This window comes from Exophiala aquamarina, assembly GCF_000709125.1.
Source record: "Exophiala aquamarina CBS 119918 chromosome Unknown aczIA-supercont1.3, whole genome shotgun sequence".
NCBI classification, from domain to species: domain Eukaryota; kingdom Fungi; phylum Ascomycota; class Eurotiomycetes; order Chaetothyriales; family Herpotrichiellaceae; genus Exophiala; species Exophiala aquamarina.
In genome coordinates, this window is record NW_013550585.1 from 1353303 (window position 1) to 1381057 (window position 27755).

At 50.9% G+C, this 27755-nt stretch overlaps 13 protein-coding genes across 13 annotated transcripts; 3 read left to right on the plus strand and 10 right to left on the minus strand.

Annotated features, from left to right (window-relative positions):
• Window positions 1-1704: 1704 nt before the first annotated feature.
• On the minus strand, window positions 1705-3540 carry A1O9_04078 (uncharacterized protein; the record flags this gene model as incomplete). Its single annotated transcript, XM_013406370.1, has 1 exon — window positions 1705-3540. One exon carries the CDS (start codon window positions 3538-3540, stop codon window positions 1705-1707), a length of 1836 nt encoding a protein of 611 aa, XP_013261824.1.
• Window positions 3541-5334: 1794 nt separating this feature from the next.
• A1O9_04079 (uncharacterized protein) lies at window positions 5335-5748 on the minus strand (the record flags this gene model as incomplete). Its single annotated transcript, XM_013406371.1, has 1 exon — window positions 5335-5748. The coding sequence occupies one exon, from the start codon at window positions 5746-5748 to the stop codon at window positions 5335-5337; it is 414 nt and encodes a 137-aa protein (XP_013261825.1).
• A 575-nt stretch (window positions 5749-6323) lies between these two features.
• On the minus strand, window positions 6324-7025 carry A1O9_04080 (uncharacterized protein; the record flags this gene model as incomplete). Its single annotated transcript, XM_013406372.1, has 1 exon — window positions 6324-7025. One exon carries the CDS (start codon window positions 7023-7025, stop codon window positions 6324-6326), a length of 702 nt encoding a protein of 233 aa, XP_013261826.1.
• A 1459-nt stretch (window positions 7026-8484) lies between these two features.
• A1O9_04081 (uncharacterized protein) lies at window positions 8485-8926 on the minus strand (the record flags this gene model as incomplete). The annotated part of the gene is made up of 3 exons (XM_013406373.1): window positions 8485-8596; window positions 8666-8731; window positions 8790-8926. 3 exons carry the CDS (start codon window positions 8924-8926, stop codon window positions 8485-8487), a joined length of 315 nt encoding a protein of 104 aa, XP_013261827.1.
• Window positions 8927-9820: 894 nt separating this feature from the next.
• Window positions 9821-10465, plus strand: A1O9_04082 (uncharacterized protein; the record flags this gene model as incomplete). Its single annotated transcript, XM_013406374.1, has 1 exon — window positions 9821-10465. The coding sequence occupies one exon, from the start codon at window positions 9821-9823 to the stop codon at window positions 10463-10465; it is 645 nt and encodes a 214-aa protein (XP_013261828.1).
• Window positions 10466-11226: 761 nt separating this feature from the next.
• A1O9_04083 (uncharacterized protein) lies at window positions 11227-11739 on the minus strand (the record flags this gene model as incomplete). The annotated part of the gene is made up of 1 exon (XM_013406375.1): window positions 11227-11739. Exon 1 carries the CDS (start codon window positions 11491-11493, stop codon window positions 11227-11229), a length of 267 nt encoding a protein of 88 aa, XP_013261829.1. The 5' UTR covers window positions 11494-11739.
• A 1379-nt stretch (window positions 11740-13118) lies between these two features.
• A1O9_04084 (uncharacterized protein) lies at window positions 13119-13661 on the plus strand (the record flags this gene model as incomplete). Its single annotated transcript, XM_013406376.1, has 1 exon — window positions 13119-13661. A coding segment is annotated over one exon (543 nt), but the record flags the coding sequence as incomplete, so codon positions are not given.
• A 957-nt stretch (window positions 13662-14618) lies between these two features.
• Window positions 14619-15638, minus strand: A1O9_04085 (uncharacterized protein; the record flags this gene model as incomplete). The annotated part of the gene is made up of 1 exon (XM_013406377.1): window positions 14619-15638. The coding sequence occupies one exon, from the start codon at window positions 15636-15638 to the stop codon at window positions 14619-14621; it is 1020 nt and encodes a 339-aa protein (XP_013261831.1).
• A 793-nt stretch (window positions 15639-16431) lies between these two features.
• On the minus strand, window positions 16432-18189 carry A1O9_04086 (uncharacterized protein; the record flags this gene model as incomplete). Its single annotated transcript, XM_013406378.1, has 1 exon — window positions 16432-18189. The coding sequence occupies one exon, from the start codon at window positions 18187-18189 to the stop codon at window positions 16432-16434; it is 1758 nt and encodes a 585-aa protein (XP_013261832.1).
• Window positions 18190-18706: 517 nt separating this feature from the next.
• A1O9_04087 (uncharacterized protein) lies at window positions 18707-19265 on the minus strand (the record flags this gene model as incomplete). The annotated part of the gene is made up of 2 exons (XM_013406379.1): window positions 18707-19140; window positions 19187-19265. The coding sequence occupies 2 exons, from the start codon at window positions 19263-19265 to the stop codon at window positions 18707-18709; spliced, it is 513 nt and encodes a 170-aa protein (XP_013261833.1).
• Window positions 19266-20204: 939 nt separating this feature from the next.
• A1O9_04088 (uncharacterized protein) lies at window positions 20205-20885 on the minus strand (the record flags this gene model as incomplete). Its single annotated transcript, XM_013406380.1, has 1 exon — window positions 20205-20885. The coding sequence occupies one exon, from the start codon at window positions 20883-20885 to the stop codon at window positions 20205-20207; it is 681 nt and encodes a 226-aa protein (XP_013261834.1).
• A 227-nt stretch (window positions 20886-21112) lies between these two features.
• On the plus strand, window positions 21113-21844 carry A1O9_04089 (uncharacterized protein; the record flags this gene model as incomplete). Its single annotated transcript, XM_013406381.1, has 1 exon — window positions 21113-21844. The coding sequence occupies one exon, from the start codon at window positions 21113-21115 to the stop codon at window positions 21842-21844; it is 732 nt and encodes a 243-aa protein (XP_013261835.1).
• Window positions 21845-22204: 360 nt separating this feature from the next.
• A1O9_04090 (uncharacterized protein) lies at window positions 22205-26326 on the minus strand (the record flags this gene model as incomplete). The annotated part of the gene is made up of 3 exons (XM_013406382.1): window positions 22205-25141; window positions 25394-25703; window positions 25854-26326. The coding sequence occupies 3 exons, from the start codon at window positions 26324-26326 to the stop codon at window positions 22205-22207; spliced, it is 3720 nt and encodes a 1239-aa protein (XP_013261836.1).
• Window positions 26327-27755: the final 1429 nt, after the last annotated feature.

The window sequence follows — 27755 nt, forward strand, 5'->3', positions numbered from 1 at the left end:
AGTGTCGAGGGCATGGAAACTCAAGTTGTGGACGTTGAGGCCGGCGTAAAGATCAGAAAGATTGTGTGACAGGAGTTTCTGGGCCCAGTACCCCACGGCAGTAACTCCCTCGCTATCAGATAGCCGAGCATCAGCCCCGGCGAGCAATAGGGCTTTCAAGATGGCCTGTGGTCTCTGAATCCACTCCCAACCGCCAATGAAGAAGTGCATCAGCGCTGTACGGTTTTGCCCGTCTAGCTGGTCCACCATAGCACCCTCTTCCAAGAGACATCTTGTTATAGTCGGGGAGACTCGAACAGAAAGCATGAGTGGTGTAATCCCAGCTGTGTCCTGTGTGTGAAGGAGCCTCTTCTTTTCCACCACTGAGCCTGTAAGCCTTCTGAGTGATTCTTTGACCCGGGCTCTCTTGTAACGATGTGGAAACAATTTTGCCTCCTCCCATTTCATAGGTCCGCCTTCAGCGTGGCAGAGCCAGTGGAGTGCATTGTAGCCATTTGCCGAAATAACCATTGCATCGGCGCCCAGGGCCAGCAAGGCTTCCAAGGTATCATGTTCCCAGAAAGTAGCGGCTACGTGTAATGCAGTCACACTGTCCCGCCAAAATTGACAGTCTAGCTGAGCACTACAACTCACAAATCTGCGGCATAGTCGAGGGTTGATGAACCCACCAGCTTTCCATATGCTTTCCGCCACAGCCTGGCACCCTAATGACCCTTCAACCCAGTCTGCCAGCCCACCAAACAACAAGTCACTCGAATCCAACGTGTTAGCTCGAATCATCATATCAAATGTCGCAGGGTACTGTCGATTCCACTCTTGCTGGCGCGCATTTTTCGACTGAAGTGCGGATTCCGGGGAATGGACCAATCCCGGTTGTTTGCCTTCATAAGTCAGCAGGTATTCAGGAACGCCATGGAGCCACTCGAGATCCGTCGTACGAGCTAGAGCTGCTCTAAACGCTTTCGGCTGGCCATCTCTCATTGACGTCCAGATCAAAGTTGGCGTCGATATGTTTTCCAGGAGTATCGGTGAGGCGCCTTCGTTTTCCTCTTCGAGCGCGAGAACCGCTCTGCTCATGCTGGTGTACTTCAAGTCGCCGTTTGCGAGGTGGAACGCGTCAATGAGGCGATATCCATCTGCAGCCGTCCAGGCTATACTAGCAGTGTTGTTCCTATCATGTTTCGTGAGTAGCCTTTTCGGTGTACCGGACTTTGTAGGTGGAGAGACTTACAGCGTATCAGGCGGAGACAAGTCATCGAAAAACAAGGCCCTAACCTTGCCATCCATGAGGAAAAGCTTTTGTAGGCACATCCGTCTAAGAAACCATCCACGATCGCATCTTCCAAACGAGTCTATACCGGCCCAGACACTAGCAACTAATTCGTCCTTCCAGGGATCCGAAGTGACCGAATGCCTCAGACAGACTTGGTCGCAGGCAGTGAAGAACCAAACCCAGAATTGGGCCTTACTAATATCAAACATGGCGGCGTTGCTTGGTTTGTAGGCATCACGAAAGATTGAATCGCCAGACATTATCAAATGTTCGTACCAGTTACATGCGGCGTACCTGAGAAAAGGTCGCAATGACGAGTACTCCTGTACAACTCCGCGAAAATCTCCCTCTGCGAAGTTTCGGAACCTGGCGCCAGCTATGTCAGTATGTTGTACTTGCAATGCTCATGTACCTAGGTTACTGATGGTCACTCACACCTTCCACACCCAGTCCTCGGTAACATCGAAACTGAGCAGCTCTAGGCAGACTCTTGCACTGACACAGTTGGCCTGTTCTAGCGTGATCGAGTGCTTCCACGAGCCTACAGTTTTGGCAATGGTGGCCGAATAAAGGCGTTCTCCGGTTTTTGAGTCCGACATGAGGTACTCTCGAGCAGTCTGATGGAACAGGTGCACAGACGACTTGACGAAGGTGATGAACAAGCCACAGGTGGTACGCACGAGTCTCTTGAAATGGTAGTCGTCTTGTAACATATCCAGGTCCTCGTACGTCTTTGGTCGATCAAGTTCAGCATCTATGTCCCGTGTCAACCCATAAATAACCTTGAGTTCTGCGATTTTCAGAGGTCTTCGAGCCGCTAGGATCACACTTAGAAGATTCCGTGCATGCCTCGGATCGGAACTTGACTGCAGCAGCCGGTCGAATTGTTCTCCGATTGACTCGGGAATGGCAGCCAGGATATCGTCGATGGTGCGCTCACCTACATCTGGATGGAACCTTGGGTCTGTGTTCAGAAGTTCAAGGGCCAGCTTCACCCAAAGGAACGATTTCGTCTGTACATTCCTGTCCATGATTTTGTCGGAAAGACGTTGAGAAGTGCGATCACTAATTTGTCGCCTTCGCGTCAGCTCGTACACCTTGAAACTGATCACCTTTGCGATGTCAATTTCGAATTTAGCGTTCTCACCATCGAGGTGATGCACTTTGGACGAGCAAATGATCAGATCCTCATACGGATGATAGCGATCTTGGCAAGGTCGTGAAGAAACTATGACCTTCAGACGAGACCTTGCCGAGTCCGCCTCCTGCAGGTAGTATTTCAAATCTTGGAGAAGCTGGGCCCTTCCGCTAGGTTCGCACTCATCAACAGCATCCAAGACGCAGATAATGTCATCTTGTACGTCCAAGGCGAACTTAATTAGCACCTTCCACATCTCTCCGGGAAGATTCTTGATATCTGGGCCGTATTGCTGGACCGGTTGTCTGATGTATTTCACGAGCGCTGGGCGCTGGGAAAGCAGCTGGTGAATGATCGCGCTAAGGGCGTCGACGTAGCTGCGTTGAAGCTCGTCGTCGTCCTTGAAAAAGAAGTGGGCGATCAGAACAGAGGGTTTAGAGGCTTGGATACTATCTACGAAGGTCCTCATGACAGTAGACTTGCCGCTGCCGGCCTCAGCGGTCACAAACAGGAGCTGTGGTGCTTGCCCAAGACAGAAGTCCTGATACTTACGGTGGCGAAAGAACCACTGTCCAGTCTCTGGTGCGCAGGCCTCGTTGCGATTCTTCTGCGCCAAGCAGTCAATAGGGTTGCTGAAAGCCTTCATGCGCTCGGTATCTTCGCGGCTTAGCTGGCTGGCCTGGGTTTCGCGGCGAATCTCTGCCGTGTCCTCGTCCGGTCGCTGAGCTGCACTACCTAACTGCTCGACAGCTTCTTGGATATCTCGTAGAGTTTCCGGATCTTCGAGCACGTGAATTTGAGCTAGAAGCTCCATATTCTTGACGATATCTTCCACATACCCTCTCAGCCTATTGCCATTGGTCAACTGCTCCGGTCCGGAGGCGCCTTTGGAAGACATTGTGCTCTCAAAGATGTCCTTGACGTTAACAACACTGTCTTTACATTCTTCCAGAATAGAATTCAAGCTTTGCAACGCCTCGCTAGTGACATGCCCTTGTCTGATATTTTGTTCTGCGTGGCTGAGAACCTCAAGCACCAATGGGATGTGCTCAGCGGCCGTGCGAAGGTCCTCGGGAAGACCCTTGGCGTCGGCAGTAGCTTCATAAAGCTCACGCGTCTCTTTCAACATCATGATAGTGGGTGAGAATAGAGCCAGCACATGGCTTGAGTCCCCATGTCCTGACATTGATATGGTTGAACCTTCGTTGTATCGGTCCAAGGCGCGTTCTAAACCAAGTGGAATAGCCACCTCTCAGGAGGAGCCGGCGCTCCCGTGAGTCAAGAGGCTGTCGAGGTTGCAGAACAGGATGATTGCAACGTTTAAAGCTGGAACATTTCTACAGACGTAAAGCCAAAATCTCTCCTCGATGGGCGATGCGAAGACAAAGACTGAGTGCCCAGGTAAGGCACAAGGCATACGCTGCCCCACCCCCTGCCAAGACTGCATGGGCATCGAAATCAGGCGCCAGTTCAACATAATTAGATAGCGCACTCGACACTCCGCGTTGTTTTATCACATCAAAGTCAGTCAGATCCTCCCGTCACGATGACCATGTTGATCCTCTTTTTTCTTCCCATTTATGAGTCCGTATACTAACAAGGCCAATGCGCTCCTAGGCATTCGTAACAAGAGTGCTGCCCTAACTAGCTTGGTGTTGCATACGAGTGGACATTTCAATAGTGAGTCAGTGACTAGACACTTCAGAGTCCTCCACCCTCAAGTGTGAATGCAGGGCGAATAAGACCAAATGCCAGAAGGGCGGCGATCTTGAAAACAGCTAGGTCCATCCGTAGCAGATTCCCACATCATCTCGGTTGATGGAAAATTGGACGACAAGAGTCGCCAGGATGTCCTCCTACAACCACCACCCTCGTGCCGATATAGGCCAACAATCACCGTGCTCAAACTTCCACTCCAAGCTGGAATGCGGCTGGAAATTCTCCATGGACGAATTTGTGGCTAAAAAAGCAGGGATCTTTTCGTGAATTTTGCAACCGGTTCTCAATCCTGGCTTGTCCAACGCAGCACAGGAACAAGTCAGATATTACTTCACTCCCACCGCTGGCAGATAACACGAGAATGGCGTCTCGATATATCTGTGTTATCTTTCTCGTTTTGATCTCTCCGTTCCTTCGATTGTCCTGCATCATGCAGATGGAACGAACCTGAGAAGTCGAGCTGATGGTAGCGCCTTGACCAGCCTACTTTTATCTTAACATTAATTTCCTCCTATCCGGCCTTATTCGCCATTGAACTTTGCCAAAGTTAACTTTTCGATTAACGGGGCCATTGCCACGGGAAGAGACCAAAGAACGATTGTCCTTTAAAGGGGCTGCCTTCGTTCTCGGAGGCGTTCGATTATTCTTCCAAGTCTTCAGTTTGATCGGTAACTCTCGGGCTAACGTTGGTTTCCAGCCAGAGATTCGCAACCGAACCAGGGAACACCTTTGCCCCTTAGAAGAAGCCGTGTCCCCAACTCGGGGTGCTTTATTAACTGTACCATTCTGCAATGAAACGTACCACCGCTCTGGGTCTTTCGCAGGATGGTCTGCGACTTTGAAAATTGAGACCACGGACTTCTGGTAAACATATTAGGATAAGGGCACACTGCTTCTGTGGATAGTCTAGACTCCTCGAAATCAAGGTAGCCACTATGCTCGTTGCCAGTGCCTAGTTCCACCTCACCATCGCCTTCTGTCTCTCCTTGCCCACTGAGAAGAAACGCGGTTGGCTTTGAGTGTTACTCCTGGGCTCTGATTGATTGGTCCTGTCGCTGGGAGGGCGCCCTTTGCCTTGCGCTTTCTGAGGCCTGAATTACCAGGGACTCCCTTTTGCTCAGACTCCTGGTCTGTGTCTTTTCGGAGTCTCGTTCCAGGTCTTGTCTGAGCATTTCCAGCGAATGCTCTGACAAATCCAACAGCATTATGCCCTCCACAATGCCGAAGTCCAATGCAGCTTCGGTGCTGCGATGTCTAGTGTCATCACCTCACTTGGAGTCCAATTCTTCATTATCTCGTCACACCGAACAACACATGACCCTGCAAGATCTTGAAGCTTGAGCGAGCTGGCAAGAACTCGGTGTCCTTTCGCGTATTCATGATGGCGTTGAAGAATTGGCTGCCTCTCCCTCTCTCTCTCGATTCGTGCTTCTATAGCCTCCTGTTCTCTTTCCTTTGCGGCTTCTTCTTCCAGACGACGTCCCCGAGATCGAATCTTGTCATTGTCCCAGCCAATGAAGGTCTTTATGCAGTGCTCACCCTCAGCCTCGGTAGTGGAAAGTCCAGGGATGGATTGAACGGCTTTGTCGAATTTGGATCGATCCTTGATGTATCTCATCGTCAGTGGGTCTTTCGGTCTGTGCAGTGCAGGTGACGCATCTAAGCCATCAAGGAAGTACGCTACTAGAAAGTGCCCGAGATCGAAGTTCGCCTCTTGAGGCGGGGATTTCAAAATCGTGAATTTGTCCTTTCGCCAGCGATCGAGCTCCTTAGCATGGGCTTTCAGCCGTCGTCTGTACTCTCCAGATAATTAATTACTCTTGTTTCCACTCTGTTGATGGTTTTCATGCACATTCAACCATGAATGACTGAGGAAGTCGAGCTACATAACTTGAGCTTCCACCTGCTGAGATGGAGTCATTTTCATATTGTTTTGAGGAGCTATCAAGGAGGGCCGAAGGTCAGACGTCTCTTCTGATGGGCGCGCGTGTCCCAGTCGTACTTCGACTTTACGGACAGTTCAATACCATTTAATCACCAGCGAAGTTGCCTTCTTATGATACAATTCCACCTAAACTCCTTCTGTTCCTACATTATCGTTGCCCTTCGAAGGGTGCGTCATCCTTGGTTTCCTCCACCCCAGCAATTACGCTCAAGATGGCCAATTGTTCAGCTTCATAAAGCACGAGCTAACTAGTTGAATGACCGAATCCTCAATGATGCTTCCGCCAGTCTCACTGATTCCAGCTCTTGTCCTCTCAACACCATAACCAGAATGTTCTCTCCGTTTTGCCCGACCGCGTGGACAAGAACATTTTCTCCATAACCGCAGTCCGTCTCGTTCGGGCCTGCCTCCTCATACTTGGCGAATGAATCTTTTGTCAAACCATTCTCCTCGTTCAGCAAGACTTTACTTGCGAACTCTCTGGCGTCTTCATATTTCAGGAAGGAGCCTTCAACATTTGTTTCCCTTGATTCGCCGGTGTCATCTTCGCTGTACAAGACACTCGTTTGCACGACATGGTATAGCGGCTTGTGAATCTTATGGTCTTCATCGTCCCGGAAGGCATGCACATTCGGTGTCGTGGCGATGCCAACGCGGAACACGGTGCCATCTTTGGCTTTGGCATACACCGCAAGACCCGCTCTTCGTTTGATGCCATGTGCGACAAACTGGTCTTGTTGGGTGTCGTACTCGACAAACCACTCCTTCTGGTACCCAGCGTCGAATAGGGTCCTGTGGGCCGCACCTTTTGCTGCACCTAAATTGGTATAGGTACCGCCTATGCGAACTTTCTCAACTTGATCGTTGACGTCCTCGAGGCTCGACAGATGAGATGTCGTGTAGATGACATGATAGAGGTTTTCAATTTGTGGAGCTCCGTTCGATGCCATCTTCGTAGGGTGATTATATCAACCTGATAAATCCTTTCTTTGATTTTGATTTGACTCTTGTATGTGTTGGTCTTTGTTAGCCTTACTAGCCGTGACCTACCAGCGAGATCGACGCTTTCTTATGAAGCTTCAAACATCGGAAAGTGGTTCGGTGTCTCCACCACAATTGCTTCCTTTCATCCTCATCGTTGGTCCGAATCGGCGTGGATCTTACGCAAGTTGCCCAATTTTTGACGATCATGTGGTCTGATGGTGACCAAAGCTTGGACCGTTCATTCTCGAGCCACCTATGCTGATCCACAGGCATTCCCAGGAAGAACCCAGAGGTTTGCAGGGCTATGCATGTGTCAGCTCATCCAGATCGATGGTTTCAGAGTGTAAAGGACCTCAGAAAATGGAAGTTCTGCAGAAATGCCTCATTGGGTGGGTTGGTCCTGTGCTATCTTGTAGAACACGCGAAACGACCAAGTTTTCAAGGAGGCAAGTCAATGGAACACATGAAATACCGGGGGGTAGAAATCAGCCAAATGACAGGAAACAATAGGCTGCAGTGGTGGAATTTCCGCATGGTGGAGCTGTCAGACAATCCCTTTTACCCAGCCCGGGCTCTGCCGATGGACAGATTGATCGATCAAACGACAGCGCAGCTCCAAGAACTCCCGTAACGATACGTGACCCGTTGAGGTTATTACGCAGGTCGGTATTTCCAAGCCCGCGAATGGCCTGATCTCTGCATGAGCCTTGCAGGGGGTTTTCCAAGCCCACTTTTCGGTGGTCCAGGGTCTTCCCCAGATTTTGCTAATGCCTCGAGCTTCGAGGCGAGAGCGCCACGCCCGCGTTGGCAGTTCCCTCTCACCTAGCTCGACAGCTTGCAAGGCAAGTCGTAGACTATCACGCAAGCACTTATATTTTGAAGATCTCCAAGAAGGTTGTGCTCGTAAAGCTCGTTGCGGTCATCAAGAGAGAAACCGTTGCTGGCTTGTTGCTTGGCACCCGTCAATTCCATTCCATAATGCAACGGTTGGCGTTCCGAGGAGAAATCATGTCTCCTTAGGGGGATGAGCTGGAAGTGGCATCCCGCAAGGTTTCAACGTGCATGCGGGGCACCTGAAGCGCAGGCTGGCGACCTCTGCCTCGTTGAAACTTGTCACGCGTGAATTGTCGTAGATTTAACTTGTACGGTGATGATCATTCAACAACATTAAAGGAACAGTATCCGAAGACAGGGAATCTCCTGCGCTCCTGCCACTTCTTCCAAATGCGAAAGGAGCGTTCTCTTCCCAAGGCTGCCTTGCTTCGTTCAGATGCCGTGGATGATATCCAATCCTCTTGACAAGATTCGCCGAATTGATCGCCCAGTCAATCCAATATGAGTGCGTCGTTCGTGGTCAGTCCCCATTAATAGCGCCCGAAATGTTATATACAATGCTTCTATCGCTCATAACCTGCTCTGACAGAGTCACTTGGATTCTGTCTTCTCCACTGCAGTCTTCTCCATTTCGTTGATATGTTCTTCCACCTCGTCAAGGTGCTTTCGTTGTGCGGCAAGCTTCTCTCTCAGCTTCCTGATGCTGTTTAGAAGGACATGTCAGTCATTTGCCATCGGTGATCTGGGTTGCGGGCATTTCGTGTGGACTCACTTTTCAAGCTCATGTTGCTTCACATATAAGTCTTCAATGACATGCTCTCGCCGACTGAAGGTGTCTCTGTTCCGGTGTTAGCTTCCTATCCTCGTCCTGCTTTATATGATGCTGTGTTGCTTACGATGCAGCCACGCCGCCTGGCCGTATGGCACCAGTGTCTCCTTCCCGTAATGATGGACGGGCACTTGAGAATGATTGACAAAAAGCTGGCGTTCTGATACTGCTCCTGCAAGCTGAGTGAATCCTTGTTCGAATCATTCTGGTTGATTGGGGTGTTCAGGGGTGTTCTTTGATTAACCCTCAGAGGTTTGTAGGATGGTTCTGTCTATTGGTATTGTGTTCTTTGATGATCTGGTCGTAAACAACACTGCGATTTCTGCGACAAGACCAGATTTATACTACAGTAGGAATCTGGCGTTCCTTTTCCATCGGTCGCATGGCTGCCACGTCATTGGACAGTGGCATGACGCCGTCCGGAGGCTTAGCTAGGTAGTAGTAAGACCTGTGTACAGTATATTGTGCAGAACGTGACTGTTGTGGGAATCCACGTCGGACTCGGCCTGTTGGCGAGACCGAGTTGTTGGCTCCGTACCTCGTAGCCGAAGCAGATGAAATGCACGGCGAGAAGCTTCCAGGGCTCTCCACCGAGTTTCCAGGGGCTGCAGCCTTCCCACTTTTACCTTGCCAAGCCTTATTATTCTCGGGGCATCTCGCTTCCCACATCTGGCTAGCGCGGAGTATGCGCCATCAAGGTTTTTCTCCGACATACTTCATCATCACTCCACCGTCGCATGGCACCAAAAAGCCTCTCAACGGTGCTTTCCGCTTACGAGGGTAAGTCCAGACACCTATCGAGTGTTTACGTGGAGATCGTATGATTAATTTGCTTGGCGTACTACTCGTGACCTGCTGGGGAAGACTTGATGATGCTCGCAACGACGAGAACGAGAATTTCCGCAGAGAAAGCTCGGCCAACAGAGAACAGCACATGAGTGCTATGTGCCACTCGCTTATGGAAGGGGAAGGCAAGAAGATAGATATAATGCGACATCCTCAATCCCGTGGAATGTTGAATGATGAGTAAACGAATTCATAATCACTCAAGGTAAAAATCACATTACCCCAAAACTCCCAACTATCGAAGTCAGCGAAATGTCTTTCCTCTTCTACCCAGACATTGAACCATACCCAACGACCTACGTGTCGCACACCTACCCGGAAAAAGGGCACCATCTCCACCATGTACCCCTTCCCTACCTGGCGCACAAGGTGCACCGAACATTCCATGACCGAGATTTGGATGTTCATCAGCCCAGAGCCGACGTGCGAGAGACGTTAAAGAACTTCTACCTCGAGATCGAGCTACCCGGAATCAAGGACAAATCGGAACTTCACCTGCGCTGGACATCGATGCGGACGCTGCTGGTCACCAGCAAAACCGCGAGACCAGAGATCCCGGAAGAAGAACTCGCGGATGCCCCGGTGGTCAAGCCCGCCACACCAGAAACCGACCTTCATGAAGAAGCCAAAGTCTCGATGGATGAATCACGGAAGTCTTCCACTTCGAAGTCCTCCAGCTCCACGAGGAAGGAGCCTCATCTGACCGTCCACGAACGCCTGATCGGTGAAGTCCTCCGTGCGTTTAACTTCCCCGTCGACGTGGATCGCGACAACACCCACGCCAAGCTCGATGCCGGACTCCTGCGCATCATCATCCCAAAGGCCGAACATGAGCAGACTGAGCATGTCAACGTCCCCGTACACCACGCCGAACAACCCCTCACTGTTGAGAACTAGGTATTTTGGAAGCTAGCGAAGGCACTGGATGTGTCTTGGCGTTTGGAGGCTGGGGGAGTTGGACGAGATGCAGCAATTTAATTGACGGGAGGTTACGTTCTTTTCACAGTACAAACGACCCTACTCCAGGGAAGTGGCATTTGTTTGGAGCCCGACCAACCTGTCAGATTACCCAGAGTCTTTGTGCAGACAGTGTAGGGGTCGGTCGAGTCTCTTTGCGAGCTATCGAAATAGTTATAATAATGATTGAGATTGAAACCACAAAGTGGGCAGAGTCTGTCTGGACTTAGGGCACATCTTCTTCCCAGTCTCTTTCACGTTGGCTTTGCCATCCGTACATGGCTGGAAAAGCTCTCTGCGGAGATGCTTTTAACGTACATCCAGATAATCAAACGCACCGAAACTCTCTCTGGATGAGCCTCACCACCGGCATACTCGACGTTGGCTCCAGTAACAAGCATTCAGATCCTACAAGCTAAAAGAATGCAATTCGAAGGTGCGCCCAATAATACTAGAAAAGAACCTTCATTCCATGGAAAAATATATTTATAACGTTTCCTCCTGGATGAGATTATCCAGGAGTTGATCGAATTGAGACTCGACTATTCCAGCCCAGCGTTACTCATACTATCGTAGTACAGTCATCCAGAGTGGAGCCAAAACACCCCAAACATCCCCGGCCTGAAAATGCACAGACGCAATTCCTCGTAGTCATCATTCGTGAAGGTTGTTCGTGAAAGTCGGTTCCCATGTGATTGAACTCAATCGTAGAACGCATCCGTCCACAGGCAATCTTCTAGCATGTCCTCTTCCTCATCGGCAGAGGGTTGGTCTTTCTCAACCCAGACGTGCTGGGCTATCATTTCATTCTCCGGCCACCAGCTCATCGTAGGATGGTTTTCAGACGAATGTCGTCTGTGTTGTCCTTGAGAGTGTCCCTTGTGTTCACTGGGAGTCGGGTACTCAATGAAGCTGGGCCGTCGCTCCACAACTTTGGCTGGTGTCTTGGGTTCAGGTGCGGCTCTCATGCAGGTCTTGACTGGAGTCTGGACTGGCTTCTCCGGATTTGTGGCCTTTTGGGGCTCGCAAGTTCTTGGAGGTGGTGTTGTGCCAGTGTTGAAATGGGCGGCGAGTCGGCGCTTTGGGATGGTGATGGGAGTTGGCTTTGCATCCTCGGCCTCGAGCGGTAGGAACCCGGCTGCGAAAGCTGACTCTTTGAAAAGAAACTCGGTGATGTCACCGTCGTTGTATACCGAGACGAAAGCATTGTCCTTAATGCCGGATGTGAGTAGCTCCACTTCCTTATGCTGGGGTGTGACAGGCTGGGGGAAGGAAAGTTAGCCGAAAAAGCCTCATTCTGGGCTGGATGGGATACTTCTTACGGGAGCTGTTTGGGACATCATTTTGATGCTGGTATATTGTCAAGAGTACTTTTTGTTGTTGGCGGTTGTTGTTGATTGTGAAACTGCTTCTTGGAGGTTGATGTTAGCCCTACATTGAATAGTTTTCCCACCTTTATAGAGCCACGAAATGTACAGCCTGAGTATCAGATCGTTGTGTCGAATCCGGCCAATGGGCAAAATCGAGCATGCCGACACCGGTTGCTTATCGTCAACCAGCGTCATGGCTGCAGAAAACGAGTAAGACTCCCCCTCCTTGAGATGGCAGAGTTGTCACGAGTGGCATGACGTTAAGGAACACGAAGTTGACGCGTGAAATGATCGCCAAGGAACCCAGGCAGATGAACTGGTTGGGTGACAGCCTGACAGGGCGTAATACGTCAGGTATTGGTCTGTGTCTGGCAACAATGCCTCCAAACGAGGGGTTTTTCGGTGTAAGGACCCGTAATCGACCGTCGTATCGGGTCACGTATTGTAAGACATCACACGACTTCTACCGACTTCCCACATCCTGACTCATCCTACGTTGGCAGAACATCCTCTCACTTTTGCAACTTTCGGTTCATCATCATTTGCTTGACCCGTAATTGTGCGCCATTTGTTGGAGGCGGACGCCATCCATGCTGGTCTCATTCTTCCCCGCATTTTGATCCAAAGCCCTGTTCAGTTTTCTGGGCCTTGCCTTTCGTGGCTTGGTGGCCCTGCAGCCTCATGCTGCAATCAGAACTGACGGAAGTTTCCTCTCAATCGTATGATGCACAATCACATGTGTAGATGTGGCGGCCCATCAGGGCTGCTGCCGGTGATCTCGTGCTGTCAAGGACGAATCACTTCCGCCTGGCATCGGCGAGTGGGCCTGAACATCTCGAACATGGCATTTTACTCTTTGTCAAGTTTTCAACCACCGTGCAAAGGAACTGGATCGGCCCACCGACTGAAGCAACTCCGTCCTGCTTTCGCCATTTTCGCTGGAGCCAAAGGCAATGCCTTCCACAAATGCTGTCTCCTTCTGGGGAAGTCCCGTGGATGGACTTGTCTCGACTCCCTGGTCGGTTGTCGTTTGGGCCGGTTTCGCCTTCCATCTCCTAGTGATACTAGCTACCATGCAGGTCAAGTAAAGTGCATAAATACTAACCTTCCCCAATGTACTTGTTAGTGGCTTGTCTTCCCCAGTGCAATATAGCCAAAACAATCTTGCAAAATTCCAACCTTACTGCTCTTGCCATATCACAAGGCAGTTGAACATGTCAACAATGACGGCAATTCCAATCACAATTGTCACCCCAGGTCTTCACACCCATAAAGCCACAGATGTACCTGAGTATCCTTTCACAAACCTCTCTACTGAAAGCCCCGTTTGTGTAACCACCATCCGCCCCGGCATGATTTCTCACTCCACGCAGACCGATATTGAAGACTTTGAGGCACCAAGTTTTACTCAGAGGCAATCACCAATTCATTCCCGTTCTCCCTCTCAAACTCGCAAGCCTGCGCATCATCAAAGTTGGGCCGAGCAAATTCGAACGCACCTGACCAGTCCACACTCTCAACAACATACGCCTCTGGCGACAGATGCAGCAGGCCATCCATTACTCGCACCACCCGGCCTAGAGACTCCACGGCGTCCAGCCACACCAAGAGCAGATCTCTACAGAGGTCAGGAGGAAGCAAACTTTGGTATGACGTTTGATGGGGCCCAGAATGTACATATGCGTAAGGCCAAACCCACTCCTTGCGCTTTCAAGTATGAGGATCAGAAACATCGCATGATGATGGATTGGCTGGAACGGCGAGGTACTTACTAAGCTCCATTTCTAACGTTCTCTTACTGCTTTGCTTGAATTAACTTGAAACTTGCAAGGCATTCAAAAAAGAGCGGGCTCAAGGCGTTCACGTATATTGCTGAGGAAGGCGGCTGTTGGCATTGAGGTCCAATTCAAGGAGCTGGAGTCCGTCCTCTGACCGCAATTTTAACACTAGCTAGTCCCATGCCAACAACAAAAAAGAGAGACCCTCAGAATCCAGATTCATTCGCGAGGCTCTCGTGTCGTGGGAGCAGCTGTTATTCTCAGGTCATGCCGTGGTCGGAATGACAGATCAGACAATTTGATTCAGAATTCGCAACTTAGGAGGTCACGGCTCTGGACAGGCCAGTGCCTCTGTCCAGATCGACTCAAGAAAAACACACACAAAAGCAGTGTTCAAGAAGCGGTCACACGATTTTCACCAGAATGACATCGTCCAGAGGCATTTGGTGAAGGCACGAGGACAGTCTCGACCGCTCAGGTCACTCTCTGGGAACGGATCGATTATGCTGAACTGGCCGTCCAACTCAACTACAAATGATATACAGTACCAAACTATCCACGTTTTGGAATTGAGGCTTGCCCAAGGGAAAAGGCGTTGTGGTCTTTATTTGCTCAAAAATTTGACAAATCATGTACTCCTTCCTATGTATACTTGAGGGGCGAGCCTTCTGTACATTTTCATTGTAATTTTAGCCTCCCTTAGTCATAATGTCTTTCGATTGAATTTCTGTCTGCTTATTCTTCCCTTTCTCTTTCCCTTTGCCCTTCGCTGCACCTTAGCTTTCTGCGGCCATCAAACACAACACGATGAAAATGATTCTCCACCATCCTGGTTGACCTGCACGTCAGGAAAACAGAATTCCCCTTCCTGGACCATACCAGCCCGTCGACATCCGCACCACATCCACAAGCTAAACAAGTGCTCTGCTGCCATCCAGCTCGCGTCTAAAAGATCGCAACACCGTTGACCGGGCTCGCGACCCCGCCAGGGACATAATTTGGGACACTGGCGACGAAGAAGCTCCAGCGACCCTGGGTCTTACACTCCTGACTCAACTTCTCCAAGTCCAACAACTCCCCGATGTTACAGCCCCAGCCCGCCAGCAATACCTCGTGCATGCTCCACTCGTAGGGGGTCGGCCATCTCTCGAAGCTGGGGTGGTCGCTCGCGACGGCGGAGAAATGATCCCAGATCCAGTTGAGCACTTCGTCAGACTGCTCGACACCGCCGAGCCCCGGAGGCGCGAGGTTGGTCAGGCGGTCGAGCTCGGCGGGCTCGGACTCCAGCATGGCGTAGTACGACTTGAAGAAGCCGGAGCGCACGATCAGTATGTCGCCGAAGCGCGGGGTGGTGTTGTTCTGCCACCTGAGCGTCTGCAGCAGCCAGTCGAATTTGATCGCGGAGGTGTGGAAGCTCTTGAAGCTGTCGCCGACGACGTCCTTCCCGGGCCCTTCCTCGATCCAGCGCCGGAAGTCAACCAGTATCCCGCGGCCCATGACGCCGCCGCGCTCGACGGACTTGTGGATGCCGAGGACATTCGGGTTCCCTTTCCCCTTGTCGCTCGTGCCCGCGATGTCCTCGACGGTGGTGTCGTTGTAGAAGCGTTGCGCCTTCTGGTACCCGAAGTGGCGGAGCCCGTCCCACTGCGTCGAGCTCTGCGTGTTGAACGCCCAGGTGTCGTCGTGCACGATCCGGGGCTTCTTCTGGTACACGTCCTTTTTGAAGATCTGCCGCCCGAAGAGTGGTTTGGGCCCTTGGAAATCTAGCGGTGCGTCGAGCGGTACGCGGACCCCGGACTTGATTTCGCTGGCCGCCGCGGCTGCGACGATCGCGGGTGTCTGGCGGTTTAGGAAGCCTACCTCGTCCTCGGCCCCGTAGGCGCCCCATGCGTTGAGCCGCGTTGCTGAGTGGGATTTGTTGAGTGGGAGGGAGCTGAAGGGGACGGGGGGCCCGGCTCCAGACATTTTGCTTTGTTGTAAATATAAAAAGAATGAAATGTGAGGCTGCGTCAAAGGGAAGACCGAGCCCCTCGTCTAGGTCAATATTAAGGCGAACTCGTGCAGTATCTCGAATTCTTGGGCTGAGGGAGAAGGATAGGCTGAACGGATAAATTGAGATTTCGGACCACGAAGTTGAGAGAGAAGAAAGAATGCCACAAACCCATCAGGAAGTCGACATTTACCTTGTTGCAAGAGAGCCATCCATGAGATTTGGAGAAACACCAGACGATCTCCCATCCCAGTAGACCAAGTATTTAGTAGCTCGGCACAAGATTGAATGGAGTGAGGGGTGATGATATGGGGGAGGGGGAATGTGGTCCTTCTCTTAACGGATATTACCAATGGCGAGATTCATGGATCGGTACCAGCCCCGAAAACGCCGGCTGGTCCGAGGTGTTGCGGACTTCTTGTTTGGGTTCAATTAGTAGAGACGAGGTGGATGGCATATTGCGTGAAGGATTTATCGGTTGGTTGAATTTGTGGAAAATGAAATTCTGTCATGTATTATTCTGCAGAGACCCGTGATCACCAACACTGTCCACATGACCAGTCGACTTGAGAAACTCGTTGAATAATTACAGCACAAAGCACAGTATTCTAAGGCCCGCCTGCCTGTGTGTCGAAAAGGACCAACTCCTTTTCGGGTGATCGATACCGTTGCCCATACTAAGCAACGCCATAAGCCAAGCAAGAGAATCTCCCTAGTATACAGAAACACATTCCAAGTGAAACCATTTTGCCCAACGAGACTTCTCTTTCAAGCATGTCCATTGATACCATTGACCATGGGGTGGTCAGCCAGGCCAGCGATGACACTGAATTGACCACCAGCTCCAGCCCAAACCAGCTTCTTGTCCCTGACTGCCGTGTTGTCGATCATGGTTGCGAGTTCGACATCATCGTCAGTGCCGAGTCCTGTCTGGAAAGTGGTACTGAAACCCCACGAATAGGCCTTGCCATTCTTGTCGATAGCCACACAGTGGTCAGAGCCCGCTGCAACATGGATGGCATTGATGTTGGGGATTTGGGTTGGGACGGTGAGGATACGTGGATGGCCAGCAGAATCACGAACAACCTCATCTTGTGGCAAATCAGATATCTTCACTCCAAGTTGATAGCCGTCAAGTCGTCCCCAAACAAGCAGCTCTCCTTTGTCGGTGCAAGCAACAGTGTGATGTGCTCCTCCTTGAATACAGGTAACCTTGCCCGTGCCGCGCAATGCCTCGATAATAATGGGATGATGAACGTCAGCACCTTTGCTGGCACCAGTCTCGTCAAACTCCTTGGGAATTCCGGTTTGACCAAAGTTGTTGAGACCCCATGAGTAGACATCACCATTCTCACGAATGGCAAAAGAGTTGTAGGCACCCGCACCAAGATTGATAATCTTCTTGGGCAAGCCAACTGGCATAGGCACCAGGCTGTTGGTGGCTCGCCTTTCCAAGATCCTGCGTCCAAGCTGATTCTGCTGGCCTGAGCCCCATCCATAGACCACACCATTGCTTTGAAGAGCTAGAACATGGTTGGCACCTGCAGCAAGCTTGACGATCTTCTTGAGGCCTTTGATCAGTTTGGGACGTAGTTGAATCAAGGTGGTGTTGTCGAATCCGAAGATGCCTTCATTGGAACGGAATGTGCCCCAACCATAGACTTCTCCTTCAGTGGTGAGGACGAATGTCGCACTGTCAGTTGTAACAACCTGGGTAAATGTAATGCCTTCGGGAAGGCCAGAGAGATCGACCTCTGCGGGGGTGGATTCCTTGGGGTTGATAGCAGTATCAGAGCCACTATCCGAATCGCTGTCACTAGCATCGTCGGCAAGGTCTCGAAGACCACCATCCCAGGCTGTATCACGTCCAAGAGCACCCTGGTCATTGACACCCCATGTCAGAATCTTGTTGTCGTGAGTGAGAGCAGCAGTGTGCATTCCACCGACTGAAAGATACACGACACCAGCATCTTCAGGGCTGAGGTTGGGATTGTAACGTGGACGCTTGACTTCGGTTTGTCCCTTCGCACTGCCCAAGCCCAGCTCACCTGAGGAACCTTCTCCGAAGACGTAGACGTTCAACTTGTCGGTAGGGGCATGATTGATTTCAGTTTTGGCCTTGGTCTTTGTTATGGTGGCTTTTGTTGGTTTGGCTACCGCTGCTTCGGTAGTCTCTGCAGCAGTGGCCTTGGTAGCCTTCACAGCAGTGGCTTTGGTTGCCTTGGTAGCTGGAGCTTTGGTTTTGGCCTTTGCAGGCTGTGGAGCTGGAGTGGTTGTTCGTGATTTGGCACGTTTGACGCCGTTGACCTTGGGCTCAACCTCGAGATCATCCTCTGCCTTGCGTTTGGTGGTCTTCTTCGCTGGTTCGGGCTCAGATATTTCTTCAGGCTTGGCTTCGACCTCGATGATGTGTTCTTCTGATTCTTCTCTTTCTTGGACAGGTGCCTTTTTGGCGGCTTTGGTGGGCCGAGCTTTGTTCTTTGCTGCTGCAGGCGCAGCAGCCTTTCGGGTGCGAGAGGTGGACATGGTGGAGTGGAAGTTTTGAGAACTCAACGCGACAAATGATGCACGGAAGCTATGGGTGTGGATGTGGATGTAGATGCGGAGAGCGCAAGACAAGGGTGTGTTGTGGTATGAGACCTCGAGAGAAACGGAGAAATAGGGATGTGTCAAGCAGATATAGTCCGGTGACGAGAACGGAGAACTGGCGCTTTTAAATGCCTGACCTCGACCACACAATAGCTATTGAGTGTGAAGAGGAGGGCAGTGAGTGAAGGTGATGAATAACAACGGGTGTGAGGTGATTCTGTGAGGCAATTGCCTGGGTGGAAAAATGTTGGAGCGTGAATCGCGGGCAAACGCGATTGGCTGGCCTCGGCCATTCAACGCGCCACGCCCCATGCTCCCTCGTCTGACGATCGCATTCCAGCATACTGTAAGGAGATATCGACTTTTGTCGCGTCAGACCAAACAGCTTACATTGTTATATGCCTCGATTGATACACGGGTAGTCTTCAATGACTGTCTGTATTCTTCATTATTACTATTGTTCATCCACACCGCCATCCAGCCCAGTAACTGACTTTTTATTCTCGTGATCCTCATGGTGAAATTCCTTCTGCTTCACCTTTACCACCGGAGGGGGATCGGATTGTTCATCCCATCTATCCCTTCCCCATCTAAACACACACAGTATTTGCCCATCGAACCTAATATAGTCTGCCGGATCAAACTCTGGATGGTCTGGGGCCCAGGGATTACCGTCAGTCGGTGCCTCACTCAAATCCCTGTCGAAGTCGGCCATGTCCTGATACCAATCCTGGGGAAGAAGCAGCGCTCTTAATTCCGGCATCTCTGAGAGGCTTCCCATCGGGATGATGGGACTTTCGGTTGAGGTCCAGAAGTCCGTCCCGAGAATCGTCGGCCTTTGTAACACTTCAACCTCATCCCAATCCCACCAGCCGTAACAATGTGGACCTGACAGTCATCAGTAAGTAACCTGCCACAGGGTGGTGCCCCTTACACTGCTGGACGCTTCTTGTGCACATGTTGCTCTTGGACACGCGTATTCCACATCCAGGGCATGGATTGGTCAAAGACATAATGAGCATGGTGCTCGATCTCGCCACAACCGTGTCTGCATGCTGATAGTCGTATTCCTCGCAAGAGAGGCCCTTATGTCCTTCCACACCCTGATCCCACTGGGTACCATGGTTCATGCAAACAACGTGCGAACAATTGCTGCACTTGAATGGAGAGGATTTGACCTCAGGAAGTAGATATCGCTCGATTCCACAATACGGGCACGCGCATAATCTAGCTCGATAAAGACGTTTCAAGAAGAAAATGAAGCCATCAAATAGAAACGCTGTTCCTTTGCTTAGCATCGATTTGAGAACCTCCTCTGGGATAGGCTTGTCGCATATTGGACATGTGCAAGCAGTCCAGGTAGGATTTCGCCTGATTTGAACGTGTATGTGCCTGAGCAGGCAAATCCCACATGCTGTCTCTGCGTGTTTGCATGTTGGAAACGACCTAGATCTCGTTTCTAAAGGCACTCGGCGACCACAGCTGAGACACAACTTTGTATATTTATCCTCTGGATGAGAAAATGGGTCTGTGTCGACGTGTTTACGCCATGGCTTGACCAATGGAATTTGCCACGGGTACAACCACTTGGAGAGCGACATCACTAATGGCCGACGTAATGAAAAAAGAATGGAAGAATATCGCTGACGACTCTTGATATATCAGTACTAGATAAACAAATACAGGTGACGGATGTGCAAGAGATATGAGACCAGTTGGAGTTGGTGAAGTGATGAAAGGCCTAGTTCATTATTCGGTTGCTTTGCACCTACTCATAGTTGCTGTAAGGATGACTGGCCTACTCCTGCATCTTCTCTGGAATGGACGGGAAAGTGCGATAGCATGTTGATGTACCATGCTCGCGTCAAAAGCAGGTGCTCCACTGGATATGTACCCTTCTAGTCCATTTCATACCGACAGCAAAACTGCCTACCCAGGTACTCGTATCCCTCTCAAACGACCGGCTTCAACTCTCGATTGCCTTTGGCCCTTGGATTTGGTGCATTCTCGTTCTCCTGAATGTAGAACCTACGAAGCAACATGATAGCCTCCTTCCTGAAAATCCCTCCGTAGCTCGGATAGCCTTCCTCAAGACCCTTGTCAGAATGAACAGCGAGAACGCTTCCATTCCCACCAAAACGATCATTTCCACATCCGTAGTAGACACATCGAATTCCATATTGCCTCAAGGCTGATGCACACATGATGCAGGGTTCGACGGTAACATAGAGATCCGTCTCTCTGAGTCTGGAGATGGAGAAATTAGAAAGGAACTGGGCGATTGCAAGGAACTCAGCATGTCGAGTGCCGTTGAGAGATCGATTGGTGTCATTCATGCCTCTTGCGACGACTTCACCATCAAGGACAAGGACACATGCCACTGGGGTCTCTCCGCCAGCGAGGGCTTCTTCGGCAACATTGATTGCTTGACGCATGAATCCTTGGTGAAGCTCGAGATCCTTGAGGACTTCAGGATGAAGTTTGTCCTTGTCATTGGTAGGTATGGAAGAGCTGCTGGTGGCCATGTCGTCAGAATCAGATAAATCTGCGAGATCAGGCAAATCTCCAAGGTGGCGGTGGGTGGTGGATGGAGAGAGGATAGAGCCTCCAGGTGAGTCCTGGAGGAAATCCATCTTGACTACATTTTGCTTCACCCTTTGAAAACAAGAGAGGCAGTGAAGGAAGGAGCCACGCACAACGATCTTTGTATGAGTCGTGACTGCCTCTCGTTTGACTTTCCTTGTTCGGCGCCCATAGCCATGTGCACTAACCGACTATCTCTTTTGTAGCGATAATAGAGCCGCAACCCTCACACTTACATCTCATCGTCAAGTATAGAGTACAAGAATCAGCAATCATGCTGCTAGCACCCGCCTTGCGCGGCCTCGCTCTGTTCTTCGGCATTCTATCTATCTCCTTCGCAGCCTCCGACAACACCCAATTCCCCAAATCCGTCACTCTATCCTACGAAATCATCGGGGACTCCCACCTTAAACCTCTCGTCACAGTTTTCTACGATCCCAAATCTCGCAGGCATTCGCTTTCCTCATGGACACCTCCAGCACTAGACTCCTTGAAATCCACAAGCCTTGAGCCAACCTCATCTCGACTTGTGCGGATCCACCTCCCGAACGGAAGTTCCACGATCACAACACTGCAGGCATTCTCAGAAGAACTGCACCAGAAGATCGACCTCTGGCTGTCTCCAGACGACGGGTCCGTCTTCTCGGCCGCCGTTTCCAGCCTGTCCCATCCGCCACTGTCAGCCGAAGAGGACCGGTACAGGAAGAAGGTCGCCAGGGCGAAAGCGAAGGGGAAACCCATCCCGGCTCGACCGCCAGTTCCTAACACCAAGAAGGCAAGGGAGGAAGCCGCCAGGCAGCTTGCACTGTACGAGCCGGTCAAGGTCAATCTATTCTTGGCAGAGGATGGGCCTGTGCCGGTCTGGAATACTCGTGCGCCGCCACAGGTTGACGCTGAGGGGAGGGAAGTCGCGCAAGAGGAACAACAGGAGAAGTCTTTCTTCCAGAAATACTGGTGGGTGTTCTTGATTGTCGCCTTGCTATCTATGGGTGGTGGAGGAGGGAAATAGAGAACTGCATCGCAGCAGTATACAATGAGATGAGTTTCAGTCGCCTCCAGAAGCCTAGGGTCTCTAGTGCCAACCAGGCAATGGAAATGCTCGAACACTGCCCAAGGCGCCGGCACACCTCTTCGCTGTGTAATCTGGCATGCTTAGATTCGATCTTTGCACTGCCTCCTGGCCATTATTCCATCAGCAAAAACTTTGCAGATCAGGCACTTCCATGATATCGAATTCTATCCCCCAATCACCACCTTTGAGCCTTCGTCGCTCAAAGCTCCACGTTAGAAACAATAAAGCACCGTGAGGGATTTGGGCACATTCGCAGGCCAGTCATGATTAGCTATGCAAGCAAGCCAACACGTCACATCACCATGACGAAGCTGGTGGCCTGACGAACTCGCCCTGCACACGCCTCGCCCTGCCCCAAACACCAAGATCCCAAACCTGGACATCCCGATCCGTCATGATGACTATTTCATTCTCCATGACCTTCTTGCGGCGCTTGGGTTTCCGCCTCGGCCGCTCTGTGATAGAACTTACCACCGACGGAACACGATGTTGGGTTGAAGATGTGTGTGAATGTGACGGGCTCGAGGGTCTCTCCTCGGTGGTGATGGTGGTAGTAGTAGCATTAGCCTTGTCATTGTCGTCGTCGGGCTGTTGTTTGTCCACTGCAACGCCGCCGCCAATGGTGTCGAGTGTTGTCGTGTTAGTACTATTATCAATGATAACAATCTCTGGTTTCTTACCTCCGCCACCTTTATCCTGCGTAGACGAAGTAGAAGGAGAAAGTGGACCATACACCTCGTTCATTCCAATGACGGTATTAGTGACAAAATCGCCACCACCCAACGCCATGGTATATTCCGGCGGCCGCTTCACGAATTTAATTTGATGCAGTAATTCTGAGTCGGAGATCTGTAGTCTCGATGCTGGTGTCAGTCCAGGACTGGATGGGGATTGTACCCTTTCCAGGGAGGCCTGAGGTGGTAGGTCTCTAGTGTTTGAAATTGCGGCTGTGGTTGTGGCTGTTGGGCTTATATCTCTGTCCTTCTCACCAGGAAGAGGCTTCGTTGCTGTTGGAGCAACAGATGATCCGGGTCCTGCGTTTGCATGCTGATGCTTGGCGGTTGTGTTTGCCAGCTGTGGTTGCGCGTTCTTCTGGATATCTTGACTCTGTTGCCCGGTGTGGATTCCTTCCGCCTCGATCTGACCATCTGCTGCTGAAACTCTGCCAGCGTCTGTGTCTCCGTCATAGTTCTTCTCATCCAGTAACACCTCCTCTGTTCCCTCTTCTTGGTACTCCGCTGCTTCGCTGTCAGGGCTCTGCTGTTGCTCCTCGTCCCCTTCATCACTATCGCTATTGCCATAAGTTTCGCCAGAGCCACAACTCAGGGCCCAAGCCATTTTCCTTACTACTGCACCGCCTTCCATTTTCAGGACTATAGGACGTAATTCTACCACCTTCACTCCCAAGAATCCACTGAATGTGCGAGGGTAGAACTTCAGAAGGCCTTCCGAAGAAGTGGAGCTTGAAGAGCTTCCCCCCGACGATGACGCTAGGCTTTTGGAACCACCTGCTGTAGGGTGGAGCGAGGGGAATGTGGATAATGGCGGTTCGGGAACCGCCGGTGACATTGGTTGCTCTTGTTCTGGTGCTTGTGTAGTGGATGGTACTGGTGGTGGATTGTCAGGATCAGAAGGCGGCGGCTGAGTGGAGTTCAGGCTTTGTTCATCTTCGTTTTCATCAGTTGTGTTGTTGCTGGGATTGTTGTTGGTGAGCATGATATCATGTCCGCTGTTGCTGTCGTTGCTCACGGCATGGGTATTGGCAATATTTGATGAAGTTTCTGGGGAATGGAGAACTATTACGTTCGACCCAGCATCGCTATCATTGCCATCATCACTGCCACTATCAGTGACGCTGGCCCAATCAGTTCCAGCCTCAGAAATGGTTCCGTCACTGCTACCGTCATGGGCAATATCTTGGTCAAACGGCGGTTCACACAGAGCAGCAGGGTCAAGCGCGTAGATAAGTACTCGATCCCACTGCGCTACCGCAATCCGCTGACCATTTGGTGACACACTTACCGTATCCAAGCCTGTCAGTGTTGTGCTCTGAGGCGCCCATCCCCAGAGCCTGGCAACAACTCGCAGATCCGTGCCCGCGATGTTTCGCGGAAAAGCGACGATCTCTTCTGTCACTGATAGAATTTCAAGTTGATGCTGATGATCTTGGTCCGGGTCAACGGCGTGATTCGCTACGTTGGATGGGTGGCCGATATCATGATCGTTAGTAGGCGCAGTTTGTGTTTGCTGGGGGAGCTGTTCCGTTTCTGTTATGGCGGTCCTAGGCAGCGGCGGTCGAGGCGGAGGTGGTAAGGGCGGCAGATCATCCTTGGTTTCAATGTGCGTGCAAGAATCATAAGTCTTGCGTCGGCGGATCTGCACGATGGTGAGGACCGGAGGGCCGGGCACGTCAACTGTGTGCCGGGATAGTCGCTCTGAGAAGACCATCACGTCCGGGACCTTCGTGATGCCAATGCACAGGTCGTCTGTTATACAGAAATCGTCCAATCCGTTCCCGGTATGCGCGAACATGCTGTCGTGCCTGCTGAAGAATGGTAGTGATATGTGGAATCCTAGTCCATTGATAGTCGTGGCATTGGTGTCACTTGCGCTGATGCGTAGAAGGTGGAATCGCTCTTCTCGTCGTTCCATCAAGCTCGATAGTGATGACACACCGGGCTCCAGGTGTAGTAGTTGCCGAGTCCCGATGCTTGGGGTCAGCTGGTGTCTCAAGACCTCGTTGGCAAGCAGTGTCATGTAAGGTACGCTAGAGCCCGGTGCGTAAAGGGCTAGTCGGCGGCCATCCTTAAAGAATGAGACTGCCCGTGGCCTGTGTCGTGTGTCGCTCAGTCGGAGGTCACAGTCGTGCGTTGCCTCTTTAGGATTCGTAGCTGTCCAGAGTTGCTCACCACTACCATCATCATCATCATCATTAGTGTTGTGGTCCTTATCCTTGGTGAGTACGCTTTTGACACCAGTGCTGAAGATTTTAGCCGGGTGATCGAAAGGATACACTACAAAGGCAGAGTATATGCCTTCCTCCCTCCGTGGTAGGCGATCAGCGCTGTAGAGTACGACTGAGGCACGGGCTGTCGGTCGCATGACGTTCGGCTCGTCCCAGATGATAGCACATAAAATTCGGCTGTAAATGGCAAGGTGGACAGGAGCCAGAAGAGTGTTGCGTAGAGATCTATGCGTTGGGATGTGGAAGAAAATTGGCGGGTCGTTCGTATACTATATCGAATTTACAACTTAGTATGTATAGTATGCTAGTAAACAGGAAACCAAGGTTTTTTGGGGGGTGTCTCTAGGGGCAACACTTATAGAGGGCAAAGTGCCGTACGCATTTATGCGTGCAACACCCTTGCAATTGTCTGACAACCAAGCTCGGTTTTGGTCAACGCCGACACGGCCTCCATTTGTACCGAGCGTAAACGATATCCTCTCTGCTAAGAAGGGTGACCAAAAAACTCTTTTGTCACTCACCATATTGTAGTGGAGTAGATGATATCTAACAGACCGTGCAGACTTTGAAGCCGAAGTCGGATTCATCCTTATAGTCAAGGGCAACCCACGGCGATAAGAATGATGGGACATGGTCAGGATGCTTTTAGTGGACCCTCTGATGGTGGGCTCGTGATCATCAATCCTACTGGCAAGGTCCTGCTCAGGTGGTGTCCATGCATAGAGCACAGAGATTATGCCGTCATTCTGGACGACTTGGACAATGTTTGCCTCGCCATCTGCATATGGAGATTCAATCGTTTCGCGGTACGAGCCATATTTCGTGTATAGACTAGGCATTCGAGCATTTGTCAGCGGTACAATTACCATGGCCCAGTCTCCAACACAATAGCTCCATGGACCAATGAAGTACAAGTCTCTCTCGCACCCCCTAAAGGTAATGGCGTTCGACTTAGGATCAGCCACGGCAGTCAGCACTTACTGGATGGACGGGTCGTTCTTGACGACCATAGACAGCTGAGGGTAGCCATCTGCCCCTATTTCGAGGCTAGAAGCGTGAGAATTAGGTAGCACATCATTCGAAAAAGCACAGCTCTTGCAGTCGGCAGTGAAGTTTGTGCCGTAGAGGTTAGTGGCAGCGCGCTGACGTAAAATCAGGAATAGTTCGGATGTGGTGATGCAATGGTCGCTGAGTCCAAGTTTTAAACCTGGCAAGTGTCGCAAATGGTGAAGAATAACCTCTCGTGATTCCGCTGCTACATTGAAGAGCTGCCGATTCACTAGTATGAGTTGGAAGAAGGTAGGCGTACTGGCGAAATAGAGGATTCGCTGGAGAATTTCTGCAGGGAGGGCGGTAAAGGTCGCTTGCAAAGGAGAAGTTGATGTATCTATTTTAATATGAGCTTGCTCGTTGTCAGAATTTACAGTCGGATGGACACAGGAAGGAGGCGCCATGTTGTTCGCCAAATGTTGAGCAGCTTGACCAGGAGACTTGGTATACGAGGCTATGGTCAACCTTCGTTCGAGGCCGTCTCTTCTGCAAGCGAATGCAGACACTATTCTTTCCACATCCAGGTCATTTGTTTTCATATAAGCTGACGAGGAAAGGTGTCCAGTCTGCTGGAGCAAGGCTGCCAGTGAGATTGAATGGTTCGCCGCCAGCTCACTCTTGGGAAAGGCCGAGGAATGCTAAATGTGAAGGCTGACCTCTTCCATCAGGGAGCGAGTGGACTCTCTGATGCCTCGCTCACGTATCCGGGATATCAAATGATTGCAAGCCAGATTTATAGTGGTGGTCTGGAGTTGATAGAGAGCAACAAAATCAGCGCCGTTGAGCCTGGGAGGTTGAAATTAGGCAGCTTTAGCCTGAGCCCTGGTGAAGTTTGGGTGATGCTTGGCGGCAGGAGCCATGGCCCAATGGGTGGGGGAAGCTCAATTGTGTCATGTTTCAGCCTTGCAGAGTGCTTTGCTGACTTCTGAGGGAAGGCACCCAGAAGGGACGAACACGCGGACGGCTGACTGGCATTGTGATCTTATCCACCGCCACTCAAATACTCTGTCCAGATGAGCATATAGATTGCTATCACTCTTGCCTAACACATATTCCGTGTACCGATTGGTCACTCGCCGCTTTGGCCAAGTTAGCACTACAAAATGGATCTAACACCGCAACGGCCTGCCACGACCTCCACGACGACAAGGCCTGATGAGCCGAAGCGATTAACGAGCAAGTCTATTTTGGTAAACCAAATGTTCTTCCAGCGCGTCAAATGTCCCGTTAGCCTTCTAGCAAGTTCCTCAAATTCCCGGTAATGGGATCCATCGGATAAACTCCAATCCCAAGCCCCTTCTAGTAGACAAGTCCAGTCTACGATGGCACTTATGGAGACCCTTTTAGCCACAAAGATTCTGATGCGTCTCAACCTTCTTCCAAGGAGGGTCATTGTGCGAAGGCTCTGTCGGCGCTGAACGAGGTCGTATTGTCCTGAGTGGGCATATGATATTTTATAGTAAGCCGCTCCAATGGCTGTCTGAACCACCATTGAAAGCCTTTGAGTTACGTCTTTTGGTCTTTGAAATGTCAGCTGGCTCCCTCAGATTGATAGAACACGGAGCAATAACTTCCTGCTGCGTAACGGTCACTTGGAACACGTTGAAATTGAAGAACAAGTGAGCGAAGCCTGAGTCACGTGAACGAGATGCCGCCTGCGAGGACTCGTTCTAGCCATTAAACGCGTCCGGGAGTGAAAGCCTTAACATTGAGGTGGACAGCAATATTCAAATGAGGAAGAACTTGTCACCGGGCTCAATGTGTTATTTTTGTCCTGGAATCGATACGGAGTACGAGGACAAGGACGGATGCATAGATGGTCCTTCGTACCGA